Source organism: Megalops cyprinoides, chromosome 5 (assembly GCF_013368585.1).
Source record: "Megalops cyprinoides isolate fMegCyp1 chromosome 5, fMegCyp1.pri, whole genome shotgun sequence".
NCBI lineage: Eukaryota > Metazoa > Chordata > Actinopteri > Elopiformes > Megalopidae > Megalops > Megalops cyprinoides.
In genome coordinates, this window is record NC_050587.1 from 7802861 (window position 1) to 7826790 (window position 23930).

General features: G+C 42.0%; 1 protein-coding gene across 1 annotated transcript; it reads right to left on the bottom strand.

The window, feature by feature from the left end:
• Positions 1-799: 799 nt before the first annotated feature.
• Positions 800-23887, bottom strand: LOC118777722 (WD repeat-containing protein 70). The gene is made up of 18 exons (XM_036528842.1): positions 23838-23887; positions 22928-22987; positions 22261-22344; positions 21525-21639; positions 21081-21318; positions 18467-18526; positions 18156-18289; positions 16223-16376; positions 15497-15573; positions 15024-15198; positions 9934-10033; positions 8627-8711; positions 7687-7825; positions 5011-5111; positions 4273-4352; positions 2739-2855; positions 2151-2313; positions 800-1399 (listed from the first exon to the last, which is right to left on the bottom strand). Exons 1-18 carry the CDS (start codon positions 23860-23862, stop codon positions 1312-1314), a joined length of 1995 nt encoding a protein of 664 aa, XP_036384735.1. The 5' UTR covers positions 23863-23887; the 3' UTR covers positions 800-1311.
• Positions 23888-23930: the final 43 nt, after the last annotated feature.

Below are 23930 nucleotides of genomic sequence, written 5' to 3' on the forward strand. Positions count from 1 at the left end.
GTGGCCCCATCTTGACACCATATTGCACACTTGAGCTTAGATATGGAGCCTTCTAAGCCAAGCTACATACAACTGGTCATCCAGTGCTAGTGGTGCTTGGAGCCAGAGGAAATACCTGACTTTACAGATCCACAAAAACAGAGACCCATTTACGCGCGCAGGTGCGTGCACACACACACAGAAACAGACACACAAACACACACACTCCCTGACTGTGTTAGTTCATCTCTTGCTCTATTTATAACAAGTACAAACAATCATCAATTTGACATTAATGGCTTTCTGGAACCCACTGTCAGGAACTGAAACCCCCCCCACCCACCCACCCCCAGTGTTGCAATGTTATAGTGGGTAGTAATGACCCTGACCATACATTGGAATTAAATAAGACTCACGTTCAGTTATCCTAGCAAACTCACATTCAGTTATCCTAGCAAACTCATTCACGCAGCGAATATTGGATATCACTTCATATGGCCATGCAATAAATGCCCAGACTTCCACCTCTGCACTCTTCACTGGCTGCTTGTTGTTGTCCTCCATCTTATTTTATCACATCATCATAAATCCACCACTGCTCAAAACTGTACTAGTATACTGCAGATATGTTATTATCGGTGAATATGACAGTTTAGACTGCTGAGACTGGAGAACCCAGCGGCAAGTATTGTTAGGAGAACTATAAATGTGTTCTAAATGAGCTTAAATGGTACAAAAGTAAATGTATTTAAGAAATGAGAAATCTGGGTAATTTGGATTAGTTTTGGCCTATATCTCAGTGCTGTAGAGGTATGGGTCCCTGCTAATTTGAAAAATGCCATCTCAGTATAATTTTACACATCCAGGTAACACCGAAAAGCTACACAATTTGTAGCCTTATATAAGCTTGACGACCTGCAGTGCTTTAATGGATTTAGTACTGATAAGGAATTAGGGAAAAAGATGACTTTAATGTACTGCAACATCTTAAAACAGACCCACCCACAAACATCTTAACATCTGCACATCTTGACATCGTATACAAGTCCCCTTTAAAAATCTCAGTCACATTATTCTGGGGGTCTTTCAAGCTGGTAAAAGTAAATGATACAAATATTGAACAAATGTTCTATATTTACATGAAAACAGGATGAAGGGATTAAAACAAGATAACAAATGCCCCATCATCACAAATCCAGACCAAGCAATGGTTACTGACAGGAGTCTGGACAGCATGACGTTTCAACAGAACAAGCCAGATCTCCCAAATGTTCAAGGAAGCCCAAGTAAGTCCAAAGCACAAAACAGGGAAAGAAGCAGGGGAGGCCGCGCTCAGATCTTGCGCTTCTTCCACTCTGGCTCTTTGTCAGCCTCTTCATCCTCAGACTCCACCTCGGCAAACACGGGCTCTGGCTGTGTCCTAGGCAGACCGAGCAACAGAGGGGGTACAAGAGAGAGAAACTGAGTGAGAAACCTGCAATGTATTCATATCAAAACTAAAATTTGAAATACTTCTGTAATTTGCTGGTGTAATACAATTCCCTGTTCATAAGAATTACCAATATAAGTCATTACTGTCATGAGAACCAAATGTTATCAATTTGAAATCTGAATGTGAATCTCATCCCTCTCATTAATTGCCACTGTGCCAAGTACATACAACAGTTTTAGAAAAAGGGGTGCTTCAATAGCAGTCCACATGGCAGACAACAGAAAGATGTAACTAGATGCCACTGAAAAACACCACCTTGAGTCTTAGGACAGTGACATCATCATGAAAAACCAAAGAGACAGAGGCTGCAAGTCAGTTACTAAGGAGGCGCTTCACACACTGAACAGGTTTGTGACCAAACAGTGATGGACTACAGCACTAGAGAGTGCCAATTATCATACAAACATCAAAATAATTCAACTGAGTCATGTTTTATATTTTCTGTTTGAAAGAACATTTTGTCTGTTTTCTCCAAGCACACTGTTTGAATAGTGTCATATGTCCTCACCCACCCCTCAAAAAAAAAACATGTGAAAGTTAAAACTGAGACCATCGCAGTACTGAAAGAAATCGTCAAAAGGAAGAGAGTCCTTTTTCAAGGTGAAATGACCTCTCCTTCAATATGAAGTCTTTTCCTCCTGCAGGATTGACATAAACTGAACAGGAGCTGGAAGCTTACTTAGTGTAGGCAGGGGCAACCCAGAAGGGGTTTTCAGAAGCCTCTTTGGCGTGACGCAGGATGGCCTCCCGCGGGTTGCTGTCGTCTGTCTTGTCCAGAGCGATGTTCTTCACGATGAAGGAGGACAGCGTGCCTCCGTGTGTCGCCACTCGACCCCCTCGGCCTGGCACACACACACAGGACAACTCAGGAAAACAAAGTACCATGCAGACAGGGAGACTCACGCAGACAGGACAAGTCTGCAAAGCAACCAGGGGGATTCACACACCGGCAACAAAATGAAGGCAACACCACGGGTTCCCATGTATAAAAAAATTCCCTGTGTTCATACTTCAGGTCCAATTGCTATGTGGATGTGTCAATTTGGTGACCAATTACTAGTGTGTAGGAGATGGTCTTGCAGGTTGCACTCTCAATGCCTCCAACTAAATCTTGTTTAAAGTATTCAAATATGGAGGAATGCAAACCACTGCAATTAAAAAACAAACATTTCAACTACTTTTTGATCCAGTGACAGCACTACAAAAGAATGTATAAGGCAATGCACAAGGCCAAACATGGGTTGTGTGACGGCACTGAAAGGGTTACCTGGTCCGGACACTGGGGGCTCTGGTTTATGTGATTTGAGTGGATCCAGCCGATCCTTCTCTAGCTGCTTCCTGGTGCTGCGCTGTCGGGCCTCTCGGAACATGGGCAGCGCATGGGCTGAATATCAGAAGTGTTAGTCATCGTTAATTACAATACTGATTTGTGACAGCACGCAACAGCCATCACCAAGGACATCCACTTCCCTCGGTGGGTGACTTCAGTAAACAAAAAACTTCATTGTATTTCCAACAATGTGAAGGTCAGTGTGGGGCAGGCAGGAAATGAAAAGGAATGAAAACTGACTGATAGAAATGAAAACTGCGAAAGAATTGACGTCAACTGACGGGGAATTTCTTCCTTAAATCAAAAGGTTTGGCTCTAATTTCCTTTTTTTCTGTATATAATTTAGGCTAACGTGGGGGCAAGGACTGTGTACTCTATATGTAAAGCAAAAGAAATTGATCAAAAACATGTTTGCTACACAGAACAGAATAAAAATGGTGTATTGGAAGTGCCATAGATGAGACTTCTTCCTTAGAAAGAGAGGATCACTGCAAACTACCTGGTTTCCATACACAAAGGATGAGCTTCCAGGAACATTTCTGAAACACTTTAAATGCTAGAATGCTGGGTGGTTTATAGCTTGCATGAAATTGTGTAATTCAGGATAAAAATCCATGACCATATGTTTAGAGGACTTGCAATTTTTAAAGTGATTTTAATGAACAGCAAAAACTGTACTTCCTAAGTGCTAACATGACTGAACAGATGTGTTTTTCATTGGATTCCTGCCTTCCTCACTAAACACCTATTTCACATTTCAAATGGAGACAGTTATAAATTAGTTTGATGTTCCTTCTTTTGCTATAAAACAGCCCTTAGCAAAAGGCGGCCCATGAGCATTTTTGCTTCTCCTCCATGCAACTATAACACTTCCATAGTCTTCTCCTGAGTATTAGGCAGGTTTTGTACCATCTGTTAGGAATGCTGTGAAAGCCTGGTGCTGATTGTCTTGCCTTTTTGTAAGGCATTTTTTTATTTCTTGCCAGCTTGGCTCTGCCTCTCTCAACAGGTTTCTAACTTTGTCTCCTTTGGTGATCTTTGCTGTATCTTCTCTTTCTCTCCTCTTGGATCAGTAAATGAGTGCTGGGCTGCCGGGGTGGCAATGTTGGATAAATTAACACAATACTACAAACCAATGACTCACACAGAGACAATGCTGCAAACTCTTGTGGACTGTGTTATAAGTACGAGGATGTATTTTGACACTAAGGAATTTCAATGTCCTTCATGGAGGACAATGAATAATGGTACTGCATAAAAAAAACAACTTTAAGATGTGGTTTCATTTTAAATTTACTTAAAGTGAAAATGAGCTAAAGACTGTGTTGGAAAATGAAATGAACACCACATCAAGGAAACACACCACCCTACACTTCAGAATTTATAATTCAGGTGTGAGATGAGGCCAGCCTGAAGTATTAACAACCATGGCTGCTGCCACAGTGCTCCTGTTGAATGATGTAATACTCACGTGTGATGATGTAGTCCTGAGTCAGTGTCTCCGCTTGCTTCTCCTTCCTCTTGGTCTTCACCACACACAGTTTTGCTCCTCTGGGAAATGGGAGTTAGAATTATCATCATGCTGTACTTTTTCCAAGTCTTCCTGCCACTCTGTACAGGGGGTGCTTTGTTGCAATGGGATGAAAACTGTTCATGCCACATGCAGCTAATAAAACATGGAGTGACATGCAGTACTCAGAGACAGGAGTCTGTCTCTTTCTCTCTGTATGTCCTATGAACTGACTATAAGTCTGTGCTATAATGAATAGTTCTATTCTCTGCCTGCATAATCAGCACTGTCAGACAATAGCCCATAGAGACACGGGCCTGTTTCTCCCACTCCACTCTGTTCCAAACAGGAATGATCATTTCAGACAGCACTGACTCACTGACTTTGAGACATGAGCTCACGTTTCTGCTATCTTTTACCCTTCACTTCACATTGTGACAGATGATTTATGAGAGAGGAAAGGTCAGATATGCATGTGGATTATCACAGTGCTGGAAATAAAGGTAACTGAAACTGAGGGTTTGATGTAGTGAAGCGAGTGCTCTTCTAATAGTGCCTGTAAGACAGAGACAATATGGTACTGAACCACAGAAATGACACAGTTTGGGAATATATGGAATTTAAAATCTGAATAATTGAATCAGATTAATACACTTAATCTGTGTGCTGTGTAAACTGTAGAAGCCTGACTGTACCTACCTCTGACTCTTGACAGGGTCATAGTAGACCTTGGCCAAGCCATTCCCAGTTCCGACCATAATCTGGTTCAGTTTGGGGTGCCAGAGACAACGGACCACACTCTGTTGGATGGACAGAAAGAGAGGAGGGCAGAGAAAGACAGAGATGAAAGCAAAAGAAAATGAGAAAAGACATCGTAATGTCTGCATGATTAGCAATCAACAGTTAAGTTTCAACTACTGTTTACATTAGCTGATGAAGAGAACTGATGCTCAGCTGTGGTGGGAACCTGTTTAAAGCAAATCTGTGCTGCTGTTGACAACAACCAGCTGCTGGGTTGAGGCCTGAATTCTTTGGTCTGTATTACAGATGGGACTGCTATCCAGGGTCATAAAATGCTCAAATGGAAAACATAGATAATAATAGGTGGGCTTAAGAAGCCCGTAGGACTCTTCTGGACAAAACAACCTTTCACCAGAAGGTTACGCTGGTGTATATTGAGATAATGACTAGCGTGGATCAGTGTTCCCACAAATGGTGTGCTGCATGTTTATATACACTTTACTTCACATAGTCTCCAGTCTAACATAAACCAATGGAGCTTTTCACTGCAGGATTTTACATGAAGACTGAATACAAAATGAATTCGGTCAATTTTCACTAATGCTTTAACAAAAAAGTACATGTATTTATAAACTATGAGCATTATAAGAGGAAAAAAAGCGCATTTCACCAGCACTGCATCTGCGTATTTTCTGCCTGCTGAATTTCAGCACTACAGTATACTTGTTGAACTGCTCAGCTTCCAATATGGCCAACTAGACTGAGACACAATTCTAACCCCAAAGCTGTAAAAATGTCTAATCTTGTCTGCTTTTGCTGAAGAGTTACTGCAGCTGAAGCGGCGTGGAGTATCTCTTTACACATCACTGGAAATGCATCCACTCTTATCATAAAACCTCACCCAAGTTCAGGGTTGGGTAGACTGTTTACTTTGAGATGATTGGTAGTTCACTGTTTAACAAGCCCACTGGGCACACCATTTCATAAAAAGAGCTCTTAAATTCTTACACCCCCTTGGAGATAGGCATTCCACACAGTAAACACTGTAAATAGCTCATTCATGTCCACTGTACCTCACACATTTGGCTGGTCTCTGCACCTGAAGCTTTGTCTGACAAAGGGCAAAGGATTTTTGCAGAACAGTACAGATAAAGGGGTAAGAGAAAAGTGCATATATGCAAAATGGTTTGTGTTTTTGGAAAGATTCCTGAATTCTGTGCTTGACAGCAGGATGGCATCTATTTTGTTGGGTATAGTGGTCTGTTTACAGTGATTAAGGCCTGGGGAGAGGAACACGGAGTTCTACAGCATTTTTGTGCCTGTCCCAGCTCATTGTTGCAAGTACAGCAAAACTCCTTAAAACTCATTGCAAAACACGACATAAGCAACAACTACATTTTCATCCTGAAGCACTACTGTTCAACAGATAAAAAATAATAACACTGATCAGAGCCCTGTAGAGAGTGAGGGTACAGGTGCGAGAGTGCAATGTAATACTGTGAAAGTTTTCAAGCGCAGGATGTAACCATTAAAGGAGCAGGAGAAAACTCTGCAGGAGCAGGCAGGAGCTGAGGGCTGAAGCTGAGCATTCTCTCAAAGGCGTCCTACACCATATGTATACTAAACATCTGATGAATTAGCTGATGCAGTACAGCTATCAAAACAAATGTTTTAAATAATATAAATATATGTCACCTACAGTAACAAGATTTGAGGGTTTCGTATTATATTATTTTTCAGTAGGGCATTTTAAGTTCATACACTGTGACAGCGGTGAAAAGTACTTAAGATGTAATGGCTACGAACAAATTACACTATGGGCATACTGGCAAAATTAATGTACAAAACTTACAAATACATGTAACATTTACAAGACAACTATAATAGCGTGTTTTTAATCTGCAGATATATTTGAAATGGGAGACACAACAGAAACCAGCATAACAGAGAAGGTTATGATATTTTAATTCTCTGTTCAAAGTTATGTTGCCTCTGACGACATGGCAGTGTTACAAGTATCAGCAGTAAAGTCTGCTAGGACCTATTTAAGAGGTGTGCTATCACATGTGCATTAAACTTAATTTAAACCTAAGCAGTAAATACAATAATAGCCAGTTTATGATCAACCCTTTCACTATACTGTTAAGGATGGTGCTACAAGGAAAGTAAGAAGGAAAAAAGGGAGGAAATTTAATATCCACAACTGAAAAGAGGGGGTACTCATTTTCTTCAATACAGGTCAAAGCCAGAATTACTCTGCAAGCTAAAAAGACTTCTATTCCAGAATGACAGTGAGTATTGACTTCATTTAGTGGTTCAGAGTCCAGATCATGTCTCATGCTCTGTTCCACGATAGCACCCTGGTCAGACTTATAGTCTGACCAAGTCTCAATTTCATACACCAGGGTTTTTGCAACTATGGTCCGTGTGTAAGTTCTGGTTGAGTAGATAATTATGAAATGCAACACTCAGGGACATGACCTTCAACTCAAAAATATTTCAATTATATCAAATGAATTCAGAGATGCAATATAATAGGGTGCAATCATATTTAAGGCCGGGACCCACCAAGCGTCATCATATGCCTTTGGAAGGAGGCTCTGTGAAACCGGAGCACCATGTAGGCTTACTCACCGTGTTACCCACTTCAATCTCGTACACCTTCTGGAAGGTTGCTCTGTCAAAGAAGAGCAGCTTGCTGCTTCCCTCGCCCTTCTTCACAGACACCCCTGTCACCAGGAGCTTGTCATCAGGGCTGAAACAGCAGTCCGTCCTGGGGGACAGCGTCACAGAGCAGGTCAGAGTCCTCAGCTTCTCTCAAGAGTCTGCGGACTTCTCAGTTTGTAAAATGCCGTTAAATTTGATACAAATACTACAAAACCCAGATGTTATTTCTTGGGAACACAGATTATCTACTGAAAGGCATCAAATTTACAGAAAGAGATTCTGACAAATATTTCCACGTTCCAACAGAACCAGGCCAAATACAATTGGTGCAATTCTATTTTCTGTGACAAGTCACAGTTCAATCTATTCAAGCAAGATGGCAAATTAAAAGAATAAAAGAAAAGTAAACAGGATTTGTGCCAACCTTTCAATACCGGTCAAGCAGATTAGTTTGGAGCAACAGTGCATGGATGGAGATTACATACAGAGTGTTTACCAGTGGCTCTGTGACAGTGGTACTCTACAGAATTGATGTTCTCACCACACACAATGCCCTCACATTTACGCTTGACCAATCACATTTACAAACATGATTTTTACATGGTTTTAAGTGGTGGAATTACTTCAACAGAGCTGGGATACTCTGGATTGGCATGTACAACTGCACAACCACGTTGTGACCATGGCCTTGCAAGCTGTGTGCACCTCCTGAGTGTATTAACCGTTGTGTAGTAACAACCTGAAATTGCATTACAAACATTCTGATTCTAATGTGATGCTGGTTCTTGCTTCCAAGGGTTTCTGGCCCAGGACACCAGTGTGCCACAGTGATCATACCTAGATTCACATGACGTTCATGTAGGTAAGGGTTCCCTGAATTAAAAGTAGGTTAAACTGGAATACTCACATAGGGAAGAAGGTAGTCAAACCCGAGGCTTGCTGAAGAGGCTTACGGAAGCTCCTAATGTCCCAGATCTTCAGAGTGTCATCTCCTGATGACACCAAAAAAAGAACAACAATACAAAAATGTTCATGAAAGCCTAACAAGAATGCAAGACCTATTTAAAATTGTATTGTCATTCATATAGGCTATACAACACAACTCACTGCTACATGAATTAGACATAAATATATATTATAGTAAGTGCTGGAATTTAAAAATACTTTAATGTATCTATTGATTGTCATTGTCCATTTATCAATGAATAATGCTGCCACTGTATGCTGAACACCCCCTACCAATATCTGACCTATCAACAACATCTCTCCCCTAATCCCTACACAATTTACGTCATTTCTAATACTTGCACATTGGGTAGTTAATGGTGGCCAAATTGTTTCAAATTAGATTATATTAAATTGTAATGAATAATGATAAAGGGAAGCCCAAAGTTCACACTATTAGAATTGGGTCATCACATCACTCTCACACACACGTGCACACACACATGCTGCTGATGTCAGCATGCAATTTGAGGCAGTCTCCCTTCCAGGTAAGCTGATAAAGGTGAACTGCTGACTGGAGGAGGAGAGACAAACCTTGGATTGTACAGAGAGACTGGTGTCTTTTGTTTGGACAACATTCGGTTTAATCTATAAAGACTGCGGCCACTTTGTCATGCTGTTCATTGTCACCATCACACCAGTAGACAGCGTATGTGTGAGGCCTACAACGACCACAGTGCTATGGCCTTTTGATGTGCTGTTCATAAGAATCGTAAGATTGTACTTCTAAAGCTGAGCATTGGATTGCCATATTTGTGCCACTGTTTTTGATTAAAATAAACCGAACAAACCACTGCTGTGGTTCTGGTGGCTGTGGAGTCCACAAGGCAGCTGCCCCAGGAGGAGAAAGTCAGTGAGTACACCTTGGTTATCTTGAACTGGGAGGTCTGCCTCGTGCGACTTTTGGTTTTGTTTGTTTTTTTCCATTTTGTCACACAACACACAGTCATTGCTCAGTTATATATTCCCTTTACAGACATTCAGCATTATCTGTTTTTGAGCCTGGGAAGCTAGTTGTAACAATGCAGGTAAAATATCACATAAATATCACATAAAATGAAAGAGAGAGAGAATGTGAGTTGCCCAATTATGGACATTCTGTGCCTTTCTCCATTGTTTTCAGTGACAAAGCTGGACTCAGCCCAGTGACAAGCTAAAGCAAGCTCAGCTGAAGGGCTGCAGTGACAGCGTGCTCCACTGCTCTCCCACCTCCTCGAGAGGCCAGTGCCGTCCCATCATAGGAGAAAGTGAGACAGGAGGTGTCAGAGCCTGGGGTGTGCGCCTGGCGACAGTGAAACCTGGGGTGCACCTGAAAAAGAGGGGGAACTGAAGTTAGTGCTCATTTTTTTTACTTTTTCCCTTTAAATCTGTAATATGTAAGCATTACGGGAGGAAGCGAACACAAAACCCTTCATAGCCATCTATCCTAAGAATCATAAGGTTTTCATTTGCTCTCAAACACACTTCTAGGTTTTAAAACACTCCAGCAATTTCATGCAGTATAGTGCTGGGCGGTATGACCAAAAATTTGTATCACGGTATTTTTTAAGATTCTGGCGATTTCACGGTATATCACGTTTTTTTTTTGCATGACTGGGCCTTTGTATAGGTTTGTGGCTTATTCTGTCAGGAGCACATAGATTATAAAAACATTTTAATTTCACCATGTATATAATGAAGGCTTTCATTACTACAGGGTCTGCTTGGCCCCACAAAATGACACAATATATGAAGGAATCAGTATGCATGAAACAATTTTTATTGTGCAAACTGCAACGTAGTAAAACAGAACTTAAAAAAACAGTTATGCCAATGTAACGGGTGGGATCTTTGCCACATTGTGTGTTACCTGTTACATGGGTCAGAAAACGAGCGAGTTTCGAACCGGGGTTCGCACTGCTCGCTACCAACCCCTTACAGCCAGTGTCGCTGCCAGTTGAGCTAAAGGCAAATTGCCCCTAGCCTGTCGGCAACAATGCTAGTTAACCAGGTCTCAGGGAGTGACATAACAGCTGCAACAGCTCGGCTATCTGCTACTCGCTACGGTACCTAAGGCTTTATGCAGGACTCACACGAGCTACTCACTTCATCTCTGCTACACCAACAACTTTAACATTGCTTCCTTTTCAAAACAAAATATTTTAAGATATTCAAACGTTCTATTGCACAAGTAAGAAACAAGCTTAATATTAATTCACAATATGTCATCCTTCAAGCCAAGGTATTTAAGTATTCAAATAGCCGTTGATCAGTCACAATTCCCTCAGTTCTCCATTTAACAAAGAAAACATTCCAACTCCGGTCTCACTTTCTTCATCCTCCATTTCTGTTTTCTGTTCTTTAATCTACTGTAGCGACGGAGCCTCTCCCAGCTGTTAACAGACTGTTATGCTACCTAGCTTTTCTGTGCTGTTTCGCGTGCATAATCATTTACTCTATTTACACCATTGGTGTCGATTATTCTGTGAATTATTTGTTTTATTGTTAATCAAAGAGGATAAAGAACAGGTTGAAAGTAATGATAGATTTAAAGGTAGCGTTTCCACCACTGGTGTTACAAATTGTTTGTGTCACAAATTGTTGTGTGCCATGGTGTTTTGCCCTGTTAAAGAGAGTAAGTTGTGGGTAATTAATTGTTGTGTTATAAAGTTATAACCATTGGTAAGAAGGGTATGCACAGTTAATAGGGTTCCCTCTCAATACACTCTGCACAGCACTCAGTAGCACTTCTAGCGGCGAACAATATTATATAATTTGCTGCCTATTGAAGCGTTACAGCTGTTGCTTCAGCTATGCTACGGTATGGCGGTATATGAAAAATTCATACTGTACAGGAAATATGAACCGGTATACCGCCCAGCACTAATGCAGTACATTCTATTTTGCATCTTGTGACTTTAATATGGCCACAACAGATTACCGTAGCCACCAATTTACATGATAATAGTTTTACATTTTGATTAAAATTACAGACTTTGAATATTCACTAAACATATTTGACAGCTATTTAATTTACACCCACAGCTGGATATCTGTGAGGTAAGCTGGGAGTACAACAAAAAAGTTCACCTTTTGGCACAGTGAAGTCTATTACTGCGGATGGATCAGTGAATCATAACAACGCTGGCAGAGTTTCATTACAACTTGGCTTACTTTCATAAAAAACATTGGCAGATTTTCAGACAGATCGCTTCTCACTGAATCCCTTCTAAACAAAGAAAGGGCTCAGACAGCCAGACTCAGATCAGTACATTTACATGAGCTTTGACCTCTTGTGGAGAGCTGTCAAAAATCAGGTGTGAAGAGAGAAGCTATCTTAAACTTGCATCCTGTTGCTGGCTGAAAAAAAAAGGCTATGAATCTGGCTATGAATCTGAATCTAATATGCACAGACACAGCCTCTCTCTCACTCACTCACTCACTCACTCACTCACTCACTCACTCACTCACTCACTCACTCACACTGCACAATCTGACAGTTGTTCTGAATTATGGTCTCTGGCCTCATTAGCCAGAATAGCACACATATGCCAGACACCTTCAGTTACTATACACTCACTGACCTCTTCAGTGCAGCACTGGATCACTTCACTGTGATCTGTTTGAAAGGTTAACTGGCATCTGAGGGCATATGGTGGTGCTGCAGAAGGGATCAAATCTGGTGAGCATGTCCATACATTCTATGAAATCTCCGTTTTCACTTGCCTAGGTTTCTGCATGGCCTCAAAATGCAGTGTCCTGTTTTGATAGAAATGTAGTTACCGCAACAATACGCTATAGATATTCCCATCTGTGTAACAGCTCTTTGTTTTTATCCATGCAGCTTGCTACATCTGAAGGAGGCCCATGCTATCATGCAGTCTTTGTGTGTGTCTGAGTTTTCAAGTTCTTTAGAAGTTTCCAGTGCTCTCTTCCAATTTTTAAAACCTGAACTTATCGGGCCGTCCATTTGAGACATGCAAGTATTTGAAATGATGCAGAATTGCCAACATGCAGAACAGAATCTTTTCTAAATGAATATTCCAGCCAGCTATATTTCTGAAAGCAATTATTTTGAAATGATCTTTTTTGGAGGCCAATTTTTTCTTTTGGATACTGCATCAGTGGTTGACAAGGGCCACCATCCTTTATCCCCAAGTCCTGCAATTGTGCTCTCTGCTGTCTCTCTGCCTTGCACTCCTCCCTGCTCCTCCGTCTCCCTACCTTGCCCTCCTCCCTGCTTCTCTGTCTCCCTGCCTTGCGCTCCTCCCTGCTTCTCTGTCTCCCTGCTTCTCCGTCTCTCTGCCTTGCGCTCCTCCCTGCTTCTCTGTCTCCCTGCTTCCGTCTCTTTGCCTTGCGCTCCTCCCTGCTTCTCTGTCTCCCTGCTTCTCTGTCTCCCTGCTTCTCCGTCTCTCTGCCTTGCCCTCCTCCCTGCTTCTCTGTCTCCCTGCCTTGCGCTCCTCCCTGCTTCTCTGTCTCCCTGCTTCTCCGTCTCTCTGCCTTGCGCTCCTCCCTGCTTCTCTGTCTCCCTGCTTCCGTCTCTCTGCCTTGCTCTCCTCCCTGCTTCTCCGTCTCTCTGCCTTGCGCTCCTCCCTGCTTCTCCGTCTCCCTGCCTTGCGCTCCTCCCTGCTTCTCTGTCTCCCTGCTTCTCTGTCTCCCTGCCTTGCTCTCCTCCCTGCTTCTCCGTCTCTCTGCCTTGCGCTCCTCCCTGCTTCTCTGTCTCCCTGCTTCTGTCTCTCTGCCTTGCTCTCCTCCCTGCTTCTCCGTCTCTCTGCCTTGCGCTCCTCCCTGCTTCTCTGTCTCCCTGCTTCCGTCTCTCTGCCTTGCTCTCCTCCCTGCTTCTCTGTCTCCCTGCCTTGCCCTCCTCCCTGCTTCTCCGTCTCTCTGCCTTGAGCTCCTCCCTGCTTCTCTGTCTCCCTGCTTCTCTGTCTCCCTGCCTTGCGCTCCTCCCTGCTTCTCTGTCTCCCTGCTTCTCTGTCTCCCTGCCTTGCCCTCCTCCCTGCTTCTCTGCCTCCTCCTTGTTTGAATGAAATTCTCATGTCTGTCTAGAAAACATACAGAATTCTTTTAAAATCAAGAACAGGAATTGTAGTGACAGAGAGAGACAAATAGTATGAAACCAGGAGGCAGGCAGTTGCACCATACAGGTAGCAATCAAGCACTCTTCAAATGGTCAGCATGCTTGTATTCTTCAATTTAAGCAGGTTAAATAAACATTATTACTGTTCCTCCATTTTATGTCTACTTTACTTGTTCAATTCTGTAAAACATTCTGTTCAGAATTAACCAGAATTTGCCTGTTGAGGGTGTTTTTTATACTTTTTTTCAGGACAGACTGGCAGCTTGACTAATAAAGTTCTTCTAAACTATAAAACCCAACATACGCCACTGATACACACATCATCATTACTTAAATCATTGCATTACCACTATTTTAATCATCATCAAGCTAGCTGGATCTGGCTGGAAGGGATGGCTAACTTAACATTACCTACATTAGCTCAGGGTTTGAGGCCAGAACAGAGTTCAATGTAGCTAACATTAGCTAAGTTAACTACTGCTGGCTCAAACCTTGAGCTAGGTTTATAGGTACTAGCTATGTTGCCTAACATATTAAAAACCAAACATTTTGCATTTTTCAGTTAGCCATCATAAACACAGGACCAATATCCTACCCTAGGTTTCTGCAGACAGTGATGCTTCAACAAGTAATTTCACTAGCTAAAGGCTTGAAAGCTTGAAGTCTTGCTTCACTGTGAAAATTAGAAGTCAGATACTGACACACATGATTTTTGCTGTGTAGCAATAATGTTATATGTCGTAATGTTAACATTGCCTCTATGATTTTTGCTATGTCTGTGTATTGTACGAAGCATCCTGTCGTGAGCGGCCTCAGATTTTTTTACTCTCTGAAAGACAGTAGAAAGAGGGCTGGGCAAGGTGGAGTAATTATGTTGTCACTTCAACAAACTCGACTTCGTGAGAAATCTTCGTGGCTGTATATTTTGCATTCGCAACTCATATAATTTATTGCAAAATAATAATCTGGCATTAAAAAGATACCCGAGGCTAATGAAAAAAGACCTGGGGCTATAGCCCAGTAGTCAGGGAACGCTCCTGCATTCCATTGAATGAAACCTGACAGAAAACAGTGTGGTTTGATTGACCCTCTTCCATCCAGACCGACAACATTCACATGTGTAGGAGACATAATGAGGTCAGGGCGTGATAAAATGATGGAGAGGGATGTAGGTCTCCTTACTTCCACACAGAATGTAAATGCAGTTTAAAACACGGTCTTAGAAGGCAGTAAGACTCACAGTCAGGTTCCTGTCCCAGATCTGGATTGTGCCATCCTGACAGCCGGCTGCGATCAGCTTGCCGTCGCGGCTGTAGGTGCAGCAGGTGGGGGTGACTCGTTTGCCCTGCTGAGATCGGGGTTTGAACACAGCCTTATGCTTCTTCTCCGAATTCAGGTCCCATGTGCGCACCGTGCTGAAGAGAGGAAGGCAGAAACAAGCCCAGTGATCACAAACCCGCACAGACAAGCACACAGTCCCTCGAGTTCTTCTTGTGCTTTTCCCCTCATTGTATGCAGGTATAGTCATTTGTTATTCCCAATAACATCATTCAGTGTTTTGCTGTGCAAGCACTGGAGATTCACTTCACAGTTTCCTGCTAGGCATTCCCTTTTAAACACGAGTGTATGTTTTTGGCTGATTGTCTGTGTACCCCCCAACCCTACCCTTGACCCTGAAAAACAAAGTGTTGTAAGTAGTGCTCTCTTCCTCACCCATCATTTGAGCAGGTCAGGAACTCTTCCTTAATCTTTGGGTGCCAACAGCCATCGTTCAGCATAGCTGTGTGACCCTACAAAGATAAGAAATGTTACAGAATGGTACATTTACAATCAGACTCACTGGAAATGCTGTACAGACCAGAAGCCATACCTAAAAAATTTCTTATGACAATCTTGAGAAAGAAAGGAAGTCAAATGGAAGGTTTACTTCAAGAAACAAAAAATGAAACTCATTATCATTATTTTACCTTTTATGTTTACATTAGGGAGTTTTTGTTGTGCTTTGGCTTTTTCATCAAAACGTGGCTTTCACAGACCATTATCAGAGATGACCACCAAATTAACTGGTACAGAATATGCCATTAAATACTCTAAACTCGGACAAATCAGAGACAGATTACACAACTGATGCAATAGCCCATTTTTTTCTTTGTAGCCAGAGAAATTGTCAGGAATTTCCTTTTTTCAAATTTCAGTTGATATATCTGTTATCTGGTATCAAGATGTATACGCAGTTGATGTATGACCTCAACTTAAAAAAAGTACTACTGACTGTTATCACCACCTGAAGGCAGAGCATATTATCCCAGCACACTGTAAATTTTTTTAAAATTCTATCTTTTAATTGTTCAGATGCAGCTCACACTACAATACAGAAAGCTAAGGTTAACAAGTGGGATCATGGAGAAAGAGCAGGTAGAGAGGGTGTGAGCAGTGTACCTTGGTATTGGCCATGTCCACAATATACTGATCCCCTTTCACACACTCCAGCACCTGGAAGCCGTCCCGGTCCAGCACCTTGGCCTGAGCGTTTCCTGCCACCACGAGGATGACGTCACCTGTGACACTATACTGCAGGGCCTTGATCTGGTGACTGGAGGGCGGATGGGGAAAATAATGGGAAGTTATCTTTCTTCATTTTTAATTTTGCTGAGATGAATGTGTAGACCCTGCTGACAGGGATTTCCCCAAGAAACCCTGGGACTGCAAGATTAGATTAAATTTTCAGTAATATCTTCATCTATTTATCTTGCCATTTCCAAGATGGTCCAATAAAAATGGCACTGTAACACTCCTGTTTGACTGTACAAGAAAAGTAAAAAACAAAACAAAAAAAAAACATACAGAAGAGCTAGCAAATATATAAAGCTGCACAACATAATTGAAATGCCTTTAAGTAAGTCATATGACCTTGCAATCATTCCTATCACTGATAAAAAGAAGGTCCAATGACAAATGAGAGTTGGACCTTTTGTGGCTCCACTTTTTTGGTTTAGAGACCTGGATTTATTTTGGTCCTTTTTCTTTTATTCACAGATGCACTGTGTTAATACAGTAATACTTAAAGTGAATTAACAGACAGTGGGAGACCAGGTAGGTACAGGTAGATATTTGGCTTTACTAGGTAGTGAGCAAGTTAGCTAGTTAACCACAGGTCCAATATGATTGTTGTGCCGGGTTTACGATTGGTTTGTGACACTTATCAGCAGTGTTAATCTGCCTTGCCTCACAAAGAGAACCTGTTAATTCCAAAACAGCAAAGCATGAGCAGGAGCATGTTACAAGGAATAAGGAGCAGAGAACATTACACATTGAAGTTTATTTTATGGGAGTAAAATATTATTATGCAGTCTTATTGCATCTTCCTCTTTTTAGACATTCTACAGGCATTACACTTATGTAAGGACAGTTCTGACTTACACAGTGTAGAGGAGGTTTAATAAGTTCTTTCAATATTGTACATTGTAATAAGCAAGTGACTGTTCACCATCTGTCTTTCCAAATCTCTTGTGACCGTTCCAGTCATCGAGACGGAATTTTTAAATTGCCATTTGCAAATCGTTAGGATAACCACTGGTGCCACGCCGCAGTCAAGGCATCTGTAATACGGTAATGGCTGATGGCTTAAGAAAGTTAAGCCATGAACTGCCAGGCCTATTTGATCCAGAGACGCTAATCTGAGCTGCCTAGATCCACAAACCCACAGAGAGTAACTCCACGGTTAAAGTGAGAGAGGGACAAAGCGGCAGAGAAACAACAGGGCAAAACCAAGTAATGATGTTTGTCACCGAGAGCAGGAGGTGCTGTGAAAGATGCAGAGAATGAACACGCTGAACACAACCTGCACCCTTTCCTGGAGGTCAGTCCATCTGTTTTCAGAATGGAGGGTGCCGATCGGTCCACTTTACAATGCATCCCAGATGCAAACTGCTGCGAGATGGTCCCTTCTCCACACGTGCCTCATGTGGTATCCTGCATGGCTATGTGTAGCGGTGATGCAAGAAAACTAAGTACGGCACGGACCTTTGAGCCCCATTTCTTACAGATGCGCAACATAACAACAAATTCAAAGTTTCAAACCAGGGAAACAGAGAGCGCTGTCAACTTTTATTTAAATGCACAGACATTCAGAAAGATTAGCACTGCTCTACATGCGGATACATTTGTGCGTCAGCTGGATTCCTGCTTTTGTAGAGACCAACATGTCGACAGGAGAGACCCAATCATGCAGGCCTAGGTGGCAAATATTGAGCCACATTATACAGAGACATGGGAAAAGGATAGGATGGAAGAGAGAGGAAGACAGAGTAACAGATGTATCAGAGGATGGGTGAAGGGAAAATAATCCTGTTTGCTGCACCAGTAAACTTACCACTCGCAGGGCTGGAGTGATCGAAAGGCCTGCAGGGATGCATCCATCCCAGCAAAGTCCCAGAATTTAACATCGTAGTCGTATCCTCCGGTAACCAGGCGAGCGCCCGAGGGGTCCAGGGCAAGAGCAGACACCTGTGAATGGGATTTCACACACATACTGCATCAAGGTACAGCTTGCTGAGATTTCATTATTCATACTCCATTATTATTATAACTATCTTTATTGGTACTCATTAGTATTATTAGTCATTCATTAGTCAGTCAAAATCCGGCAGTGGTTCTGAGAGCATAACAGGGTGACTGTCTTACCGTCTTTGAGCCATGCTGCAGAACAATCTCGTGAGTGTCTGGAATTTTTTTCACTGGATTCTGTGAGAGAGAGGAAAGAAAGTTGAGGGTTTTTTTTACTTTCTCAACTAACCAAGACTCATGATTACAAACACAAACAGAAAAATGCACAAGTAGAGGACCCACACACTGCAGTAAAATAGGCAGGTGGAATCTTTGCAAAAATCAATAAATTGTTACGTTTACACCACAACTATGTTACATCCCTCCAAGAGAGTCAAATGGTGCATCTAGGCCAATTAGACCCGAAGGCATACTGTGCACAAGGCAATTACATTACATTATTAACATTTAGCAGACACTATTATCCACAGCAATTTACATGGGTCACAACTTTTTGATATGTTACCCATTTATACAGCTGGATATTTACTGAGGCAATTCTGGGTTAAGCACCTTGCCTAAGGATACAACAGCAATCAGTTGGAATCGAACTGGCAACCTTTGGGTTACGAGTCCTGCTCCTTACCACTACACTGCCATCCCATCTGGCCTAGTTTTTCAGGACAATGGTTCTGTACAGTCAGATTGGTCAGTTCACTGTCACACTTTCACCCCACGTCCTTCAAAATTTTATCTTCAATCCCCAATCCCCTTCTTGTGCTGCGTTAAGCCTTGTGTTTGCGGTGCTGCTTTAACCTCTAAAGTATTCCTTATGCCGGGTTCAGACTACACGATTACAGCTCGATCTTGACACAATTTTGTTGTAGCCGACAAATTTCCAGCATCGGGCCCGAATATGAACATCGAGAACGAAGCCAAACGACGAACGGGTCTTGTAATGTGACATAATCGACGAACAGCGATGTGGCGTCTGGGATGCCCCACGACACCCCGACAAAAAGTCTAGCATGTCAGAATTTTTTGAGAATCTCCCACAACGCGTTCCGAAGTTGACCAATAGGATGACAGAGTGCTATCTGCAAACATGGAAATTAGGAATAGTAACAGTATGTTATTGTTAAACGTAATATTATTTTAATTGTGGTTACACAAAGTGTTACAGTAACTGTCAGTTGCATGGAGTTACAGTAATAACAGTAATCAGTAAATACTGATTATACTCAGTAAATCAGTAAATATTGATTATAATCAGTAAATACTGATAAAATATTATTATCATATTTGTTAAACTTACAACTACATTTACACTAGTTGTAGAAATCGTGTACTAGAAACAACGAGGCACATTCTGTATCTGCGATTTAAGAGCCGATAGCAAATTCTCCGGTGTAACGTTAATGCGTGAACTTGGCAGCAACAACACACAACACTCTCCAGCAGTTAACGTCGCCATGACAACGATGTCAACGATAGGGAAATAAGCCACATTAAAACCACATTCATCTGGGGACAGGATCACTGTGAATGATCTACAGCTACACTGTCTATTCAACGTCCCTAACAATTCATTGATCAATAGAAAATTTATTTCAGAACAGAAAATGTTACACTTCATAACATATTACTGTATTCATAACACGAGGTACGGGCTGGATCGGTCTGGATGGAGCTGTATTTACCGTTTTCTTGATTTCAGTTATAGTGATTGTGAAACCACCCGATATTAAAACATATCTTTGTATCTTCATTTACCAGAGAGAGTATACAATTGCCAAAACCCAATCATTTTTCCTCCGCGAGACCTTCTGTGTACAGTGAATGTGGTAGCTAGCTACATTTATGCAATGTTCTTGACATAACACATTTGTTACCTCAACTTTTCTTTGAAGGACAGACAGCTCATACTGTCCAGTCCGTGACACCCAGGAACGGGTCCACGATCATTTTTGTTCTTGTTCTTTTCTGAACAGAAGACCGGAAATGTCACATAGCACTTCTGTAGCCATGACTGACACTTTCTTGACCCGCCCCGACGACACGCAAGGACGTAAACGACAGTTGGTCCGGGTCAAACTTGTAGTGTTGCCAGTCTCCCGACCAAGGCAAGGCAAGATTTTATGGCATTATGAATGCCTAGTCTGACATGGTGACCGTTGTGAAAGACAAAAAAATCGTGTAGTCTGAACCCAGCATTAATTGGCATGTACGCTTGTGGAGGAGCCAGGCCGATTTAAGCTTTAACACCAGACATTGTGGTAGTTAACATGACACCTGTCAACCACTGCTCAGTTCTGAACTGCACGCTGTCTGTGCAGTAACACTGGGAAATGCATGCATTTTTAAATTTTTCTAAAAATAAATAGCAATACATGCTTTTGTTGTTTTTCAAGGACAGAAACTGAAATTATGCATATGCCTATGTGGCAGAGTTTGGGGTGAACAGGAGCCTCCCCTAAGATCCTAAATCTAAAACATAAAACCTTCAGGACAGCACAGCTACACAAAATTTTCCCCATGAACACAACCATTTGGTCCTCCCCATGTGCAGCTCAGTGTACATAAACTAGAATTCAGCTGTCAGCTTCTGCAGGTAACCGGTAAAAACCATGACTTTCCAATCAGTCATGAAAGGCAACCGAGTCTGGATTTCTGACCCATCTACGACTTCAGGCTAACGCAGTACTAAAAACTTGATCGCCATTAGCTAGCGAGGTAACGTAACTACACTTACATCATCCTCCTCATCCTTCATGTCTTCTTCGTCATCATCATCATCATAATCCGCCGCGCCGGCTCTGTACCCCGGGGGGAGTGGGGGTCCCACAAAGTCCTCCTCGTCCGCTCCCTCCTGACCTGTGGTCCCACCAGCGGTGAGCTGAGATGGGGGAGGGGGGCCGATGGGCTCAGAGCTGGAGTCTGAATCGGAGTCCGAACCGCCACTGTCGTCGCTGCTGTCACTCTCCTTCTGCCTGAAGGGACACACAAACCCACTGCTGTGCTGCAGAACATTAATGTTGCAACAGCACTGCTATAATTTTGTTAGGATGTGTCTTATGTGAAGACGTATCTCTCATGTCTTAACTGGAGTGGACAAACTGCAGCATTTATTCCTAGCTTGTCTCAGGTTTCACCAGAGACCCAGGGCAAAAGTGCTCAGATGTTCGGAAAGAGTTACTTTGAAGTGGTGCTGGAAGGTCTGTCGCTGCCTGTCGATACAGCTGAAGGTCTGTCTGTGCTCATCGGGGAGCTTCCAGCTACCTCCCGCTGGACGTCTTCCAGGTGCCTCTCCTCTACATGACATACGGCTCTGTTCAGCTATTTGGCACATGCATGCACACACACACACACACACACACACACACACACACACACACGCTTCTCCTTTATGGATGCCTTCAATAGTACAGTACCATTCAGAAAAGCAGTGTTTTGAAAATAACTGTCATGACAAAGGTCAAACAGTGTCATGGCGCTCTTATTTCAATTCGACAACTTTTTCATTTAATTTGAAGACACATTCAACTAAATCCACAGCAGCTAAATAACTAAATTTATTACAGAGCATTTCCAGCACTATCAAGTGAAATAACTACAAATAAAAAGAAACTGCCAGCCTGTTACTTCAGATAAGATCAAAAAGGTATTAGCTGTGACTTAATTACAATGGAAATGAGATTTATACACTTAAACAGGCTCGTAATGTTCTCACTCATTCTCCTCACATTTCACACATTCATTAGGCATGGGCTGGAGATGTACATGCTTCCTGGCCATGTCTAGTCACCCCAAATAAGATAAACGCTACATGGAGGCACATAAATTTCATTTTATAAACAACATTTTGAATACATTTTATTTTGGCAAAAATTTCTTCCCTTAAAATTTCAGGCATACGCAGAAGTCCCACTAACCCAATACTCTCTTGCTCCTTTCGATGGCTGTTCTGCGGGTCTGCTCAAACATGGCTTCCACATCAAAGCTGCGAGCCTTTTTCCCTGATTGGACAGAGAACAAATGCAAATTCACAGTTGAAACTCACATCTATTTCTCCTTGCTGAATGAATGAAAAGTGTTATGGCTAAATACTAATTTACTGGTACTAATCTCTTTACACAGGACATGAGTTCACCTGACTCATATCTGCCCCACGTCTACGAACAAGACCTGGCTTCTGTTGTGACATTCTTCTTAGCTTACAGTCTGTACAAAGAGTCTGCAGCTAGTGTTGATATTTACATGGGATTTCTGCAGTGAGGGATTTGTTTTACCTATATTTAAGGCTCACTTTTGCCTCAGATTATTACTATTACTTGTACGGTATACTCAGTACTGTATTAAAAATTGCAATATATTGATAAATTACTAAATGACCACTGACAAAGATATCAGCTGAATAACAAAGGTGAAGGAGAAGGGAAAGGAAAACAAGCTAAAGAATAAAATGCCTAATGTAAAATGTACAGTTTTGTTTCATACAAAAATTTTACCACTATCTTTAAATCTAAACTGTGCTTTTGAGCACTGGAATTCACTGAGTCCTGGAAGTGTAACTCCAGTTGCTGATGGCATGATACATACCGAAACCAGAGAAGCCCATGACTGACGCAATGTCGACATCATTGCTAGTGCTGTCAGGCACTGTAAAAGGAAAAAAAAAAAACATCATGCTTTAATTCAAAAAGGACATAACACAGAGAGAGAGGGAGAATTAGAGTATAAAGAACCTGCCAGAAATCATTTTTGAAGCCCTGCACTCATGAGTAGCACCCGATTAGTGATACTGATTACGACTTATTCACATTCACATGGCTATCTGTAAGGAACATTCCACCGTTAAATGAAATCATCTTCTGACGTCCTGAACCACAGCCAGTCACTAAATAACAGTTTTTCGTTCAAAAATTGACCAAAACAGCCAGTGTTTCACCCGTTGGAACCAGATCACCGTTGTTTTTCTAAGGTTCCGTGGCTACCAAACTAGCCAGTTAGTACATAGTACTAGCTAGTATCTAGCCATTTAACGTCGGTGGCATAACTTTAGCTAGATGTTCGTCTGCATCAGAGATAGTCTGCTAGCTCGCCAACATGCCAAACACTGCTCACAATTAGCTAGTTACTTGGAATGTAATAACACTAGACAAATTTCATGACAATTCACCTACGAAAAACCGCAGCAAACGTGTACTTTGGCATTCAGCTAGATGGTTTTAACGAAATTACCTCGCGGGCAAGACATTTAATCGCAGCGGTACAGCGGAGGAAGTATCGTTAAGAAATCTACGATGCTTATTGCAGACAGTCAAACATCAGTTGCTGTATGCTGGATACCTGGTAGCTAACGTTATAGGCCAATAAAAAGAAATTAAAAGCTGTGAGCTAGCCAGCGGTTTTTGAACCAAACTTAATGTGCAGACAGAATTCCTAGCCAAAATGCATGTTTTAAAACTTCCGCCAACAAAATGAATTCTACGCGATTATGTCCAGGTACCTTGCCTACTCCCGTGCGGCTCCATCTTCCCACCTTCTTCTAAAGTTATCGCCCACAATGCACTGCGCCACTGAGAGGGGACCAAAGCGGACA

Coding starts and splice junctions, on each gene's coding strand:
- LOC118777722 (XM_036528842.1), bottom strand. CDS start 23,862: ATGGAGCCGCACGGGAGTAGGCAAG. Junction 18,527..21,080: donor TGAAGGATGAGGAGGATGAT/GTAAGTGTAGTT, acceptor TCTCTCTCACAG/AATCCAGTGAAAAAAATTCC. Junction 10,034..15,023: donor TCTGGGACAGGAACCTGACT/GTGAGTCTTACT, acceptor CCTCTTTTTCAG/GTGCACCCCAGGTTTCACTG.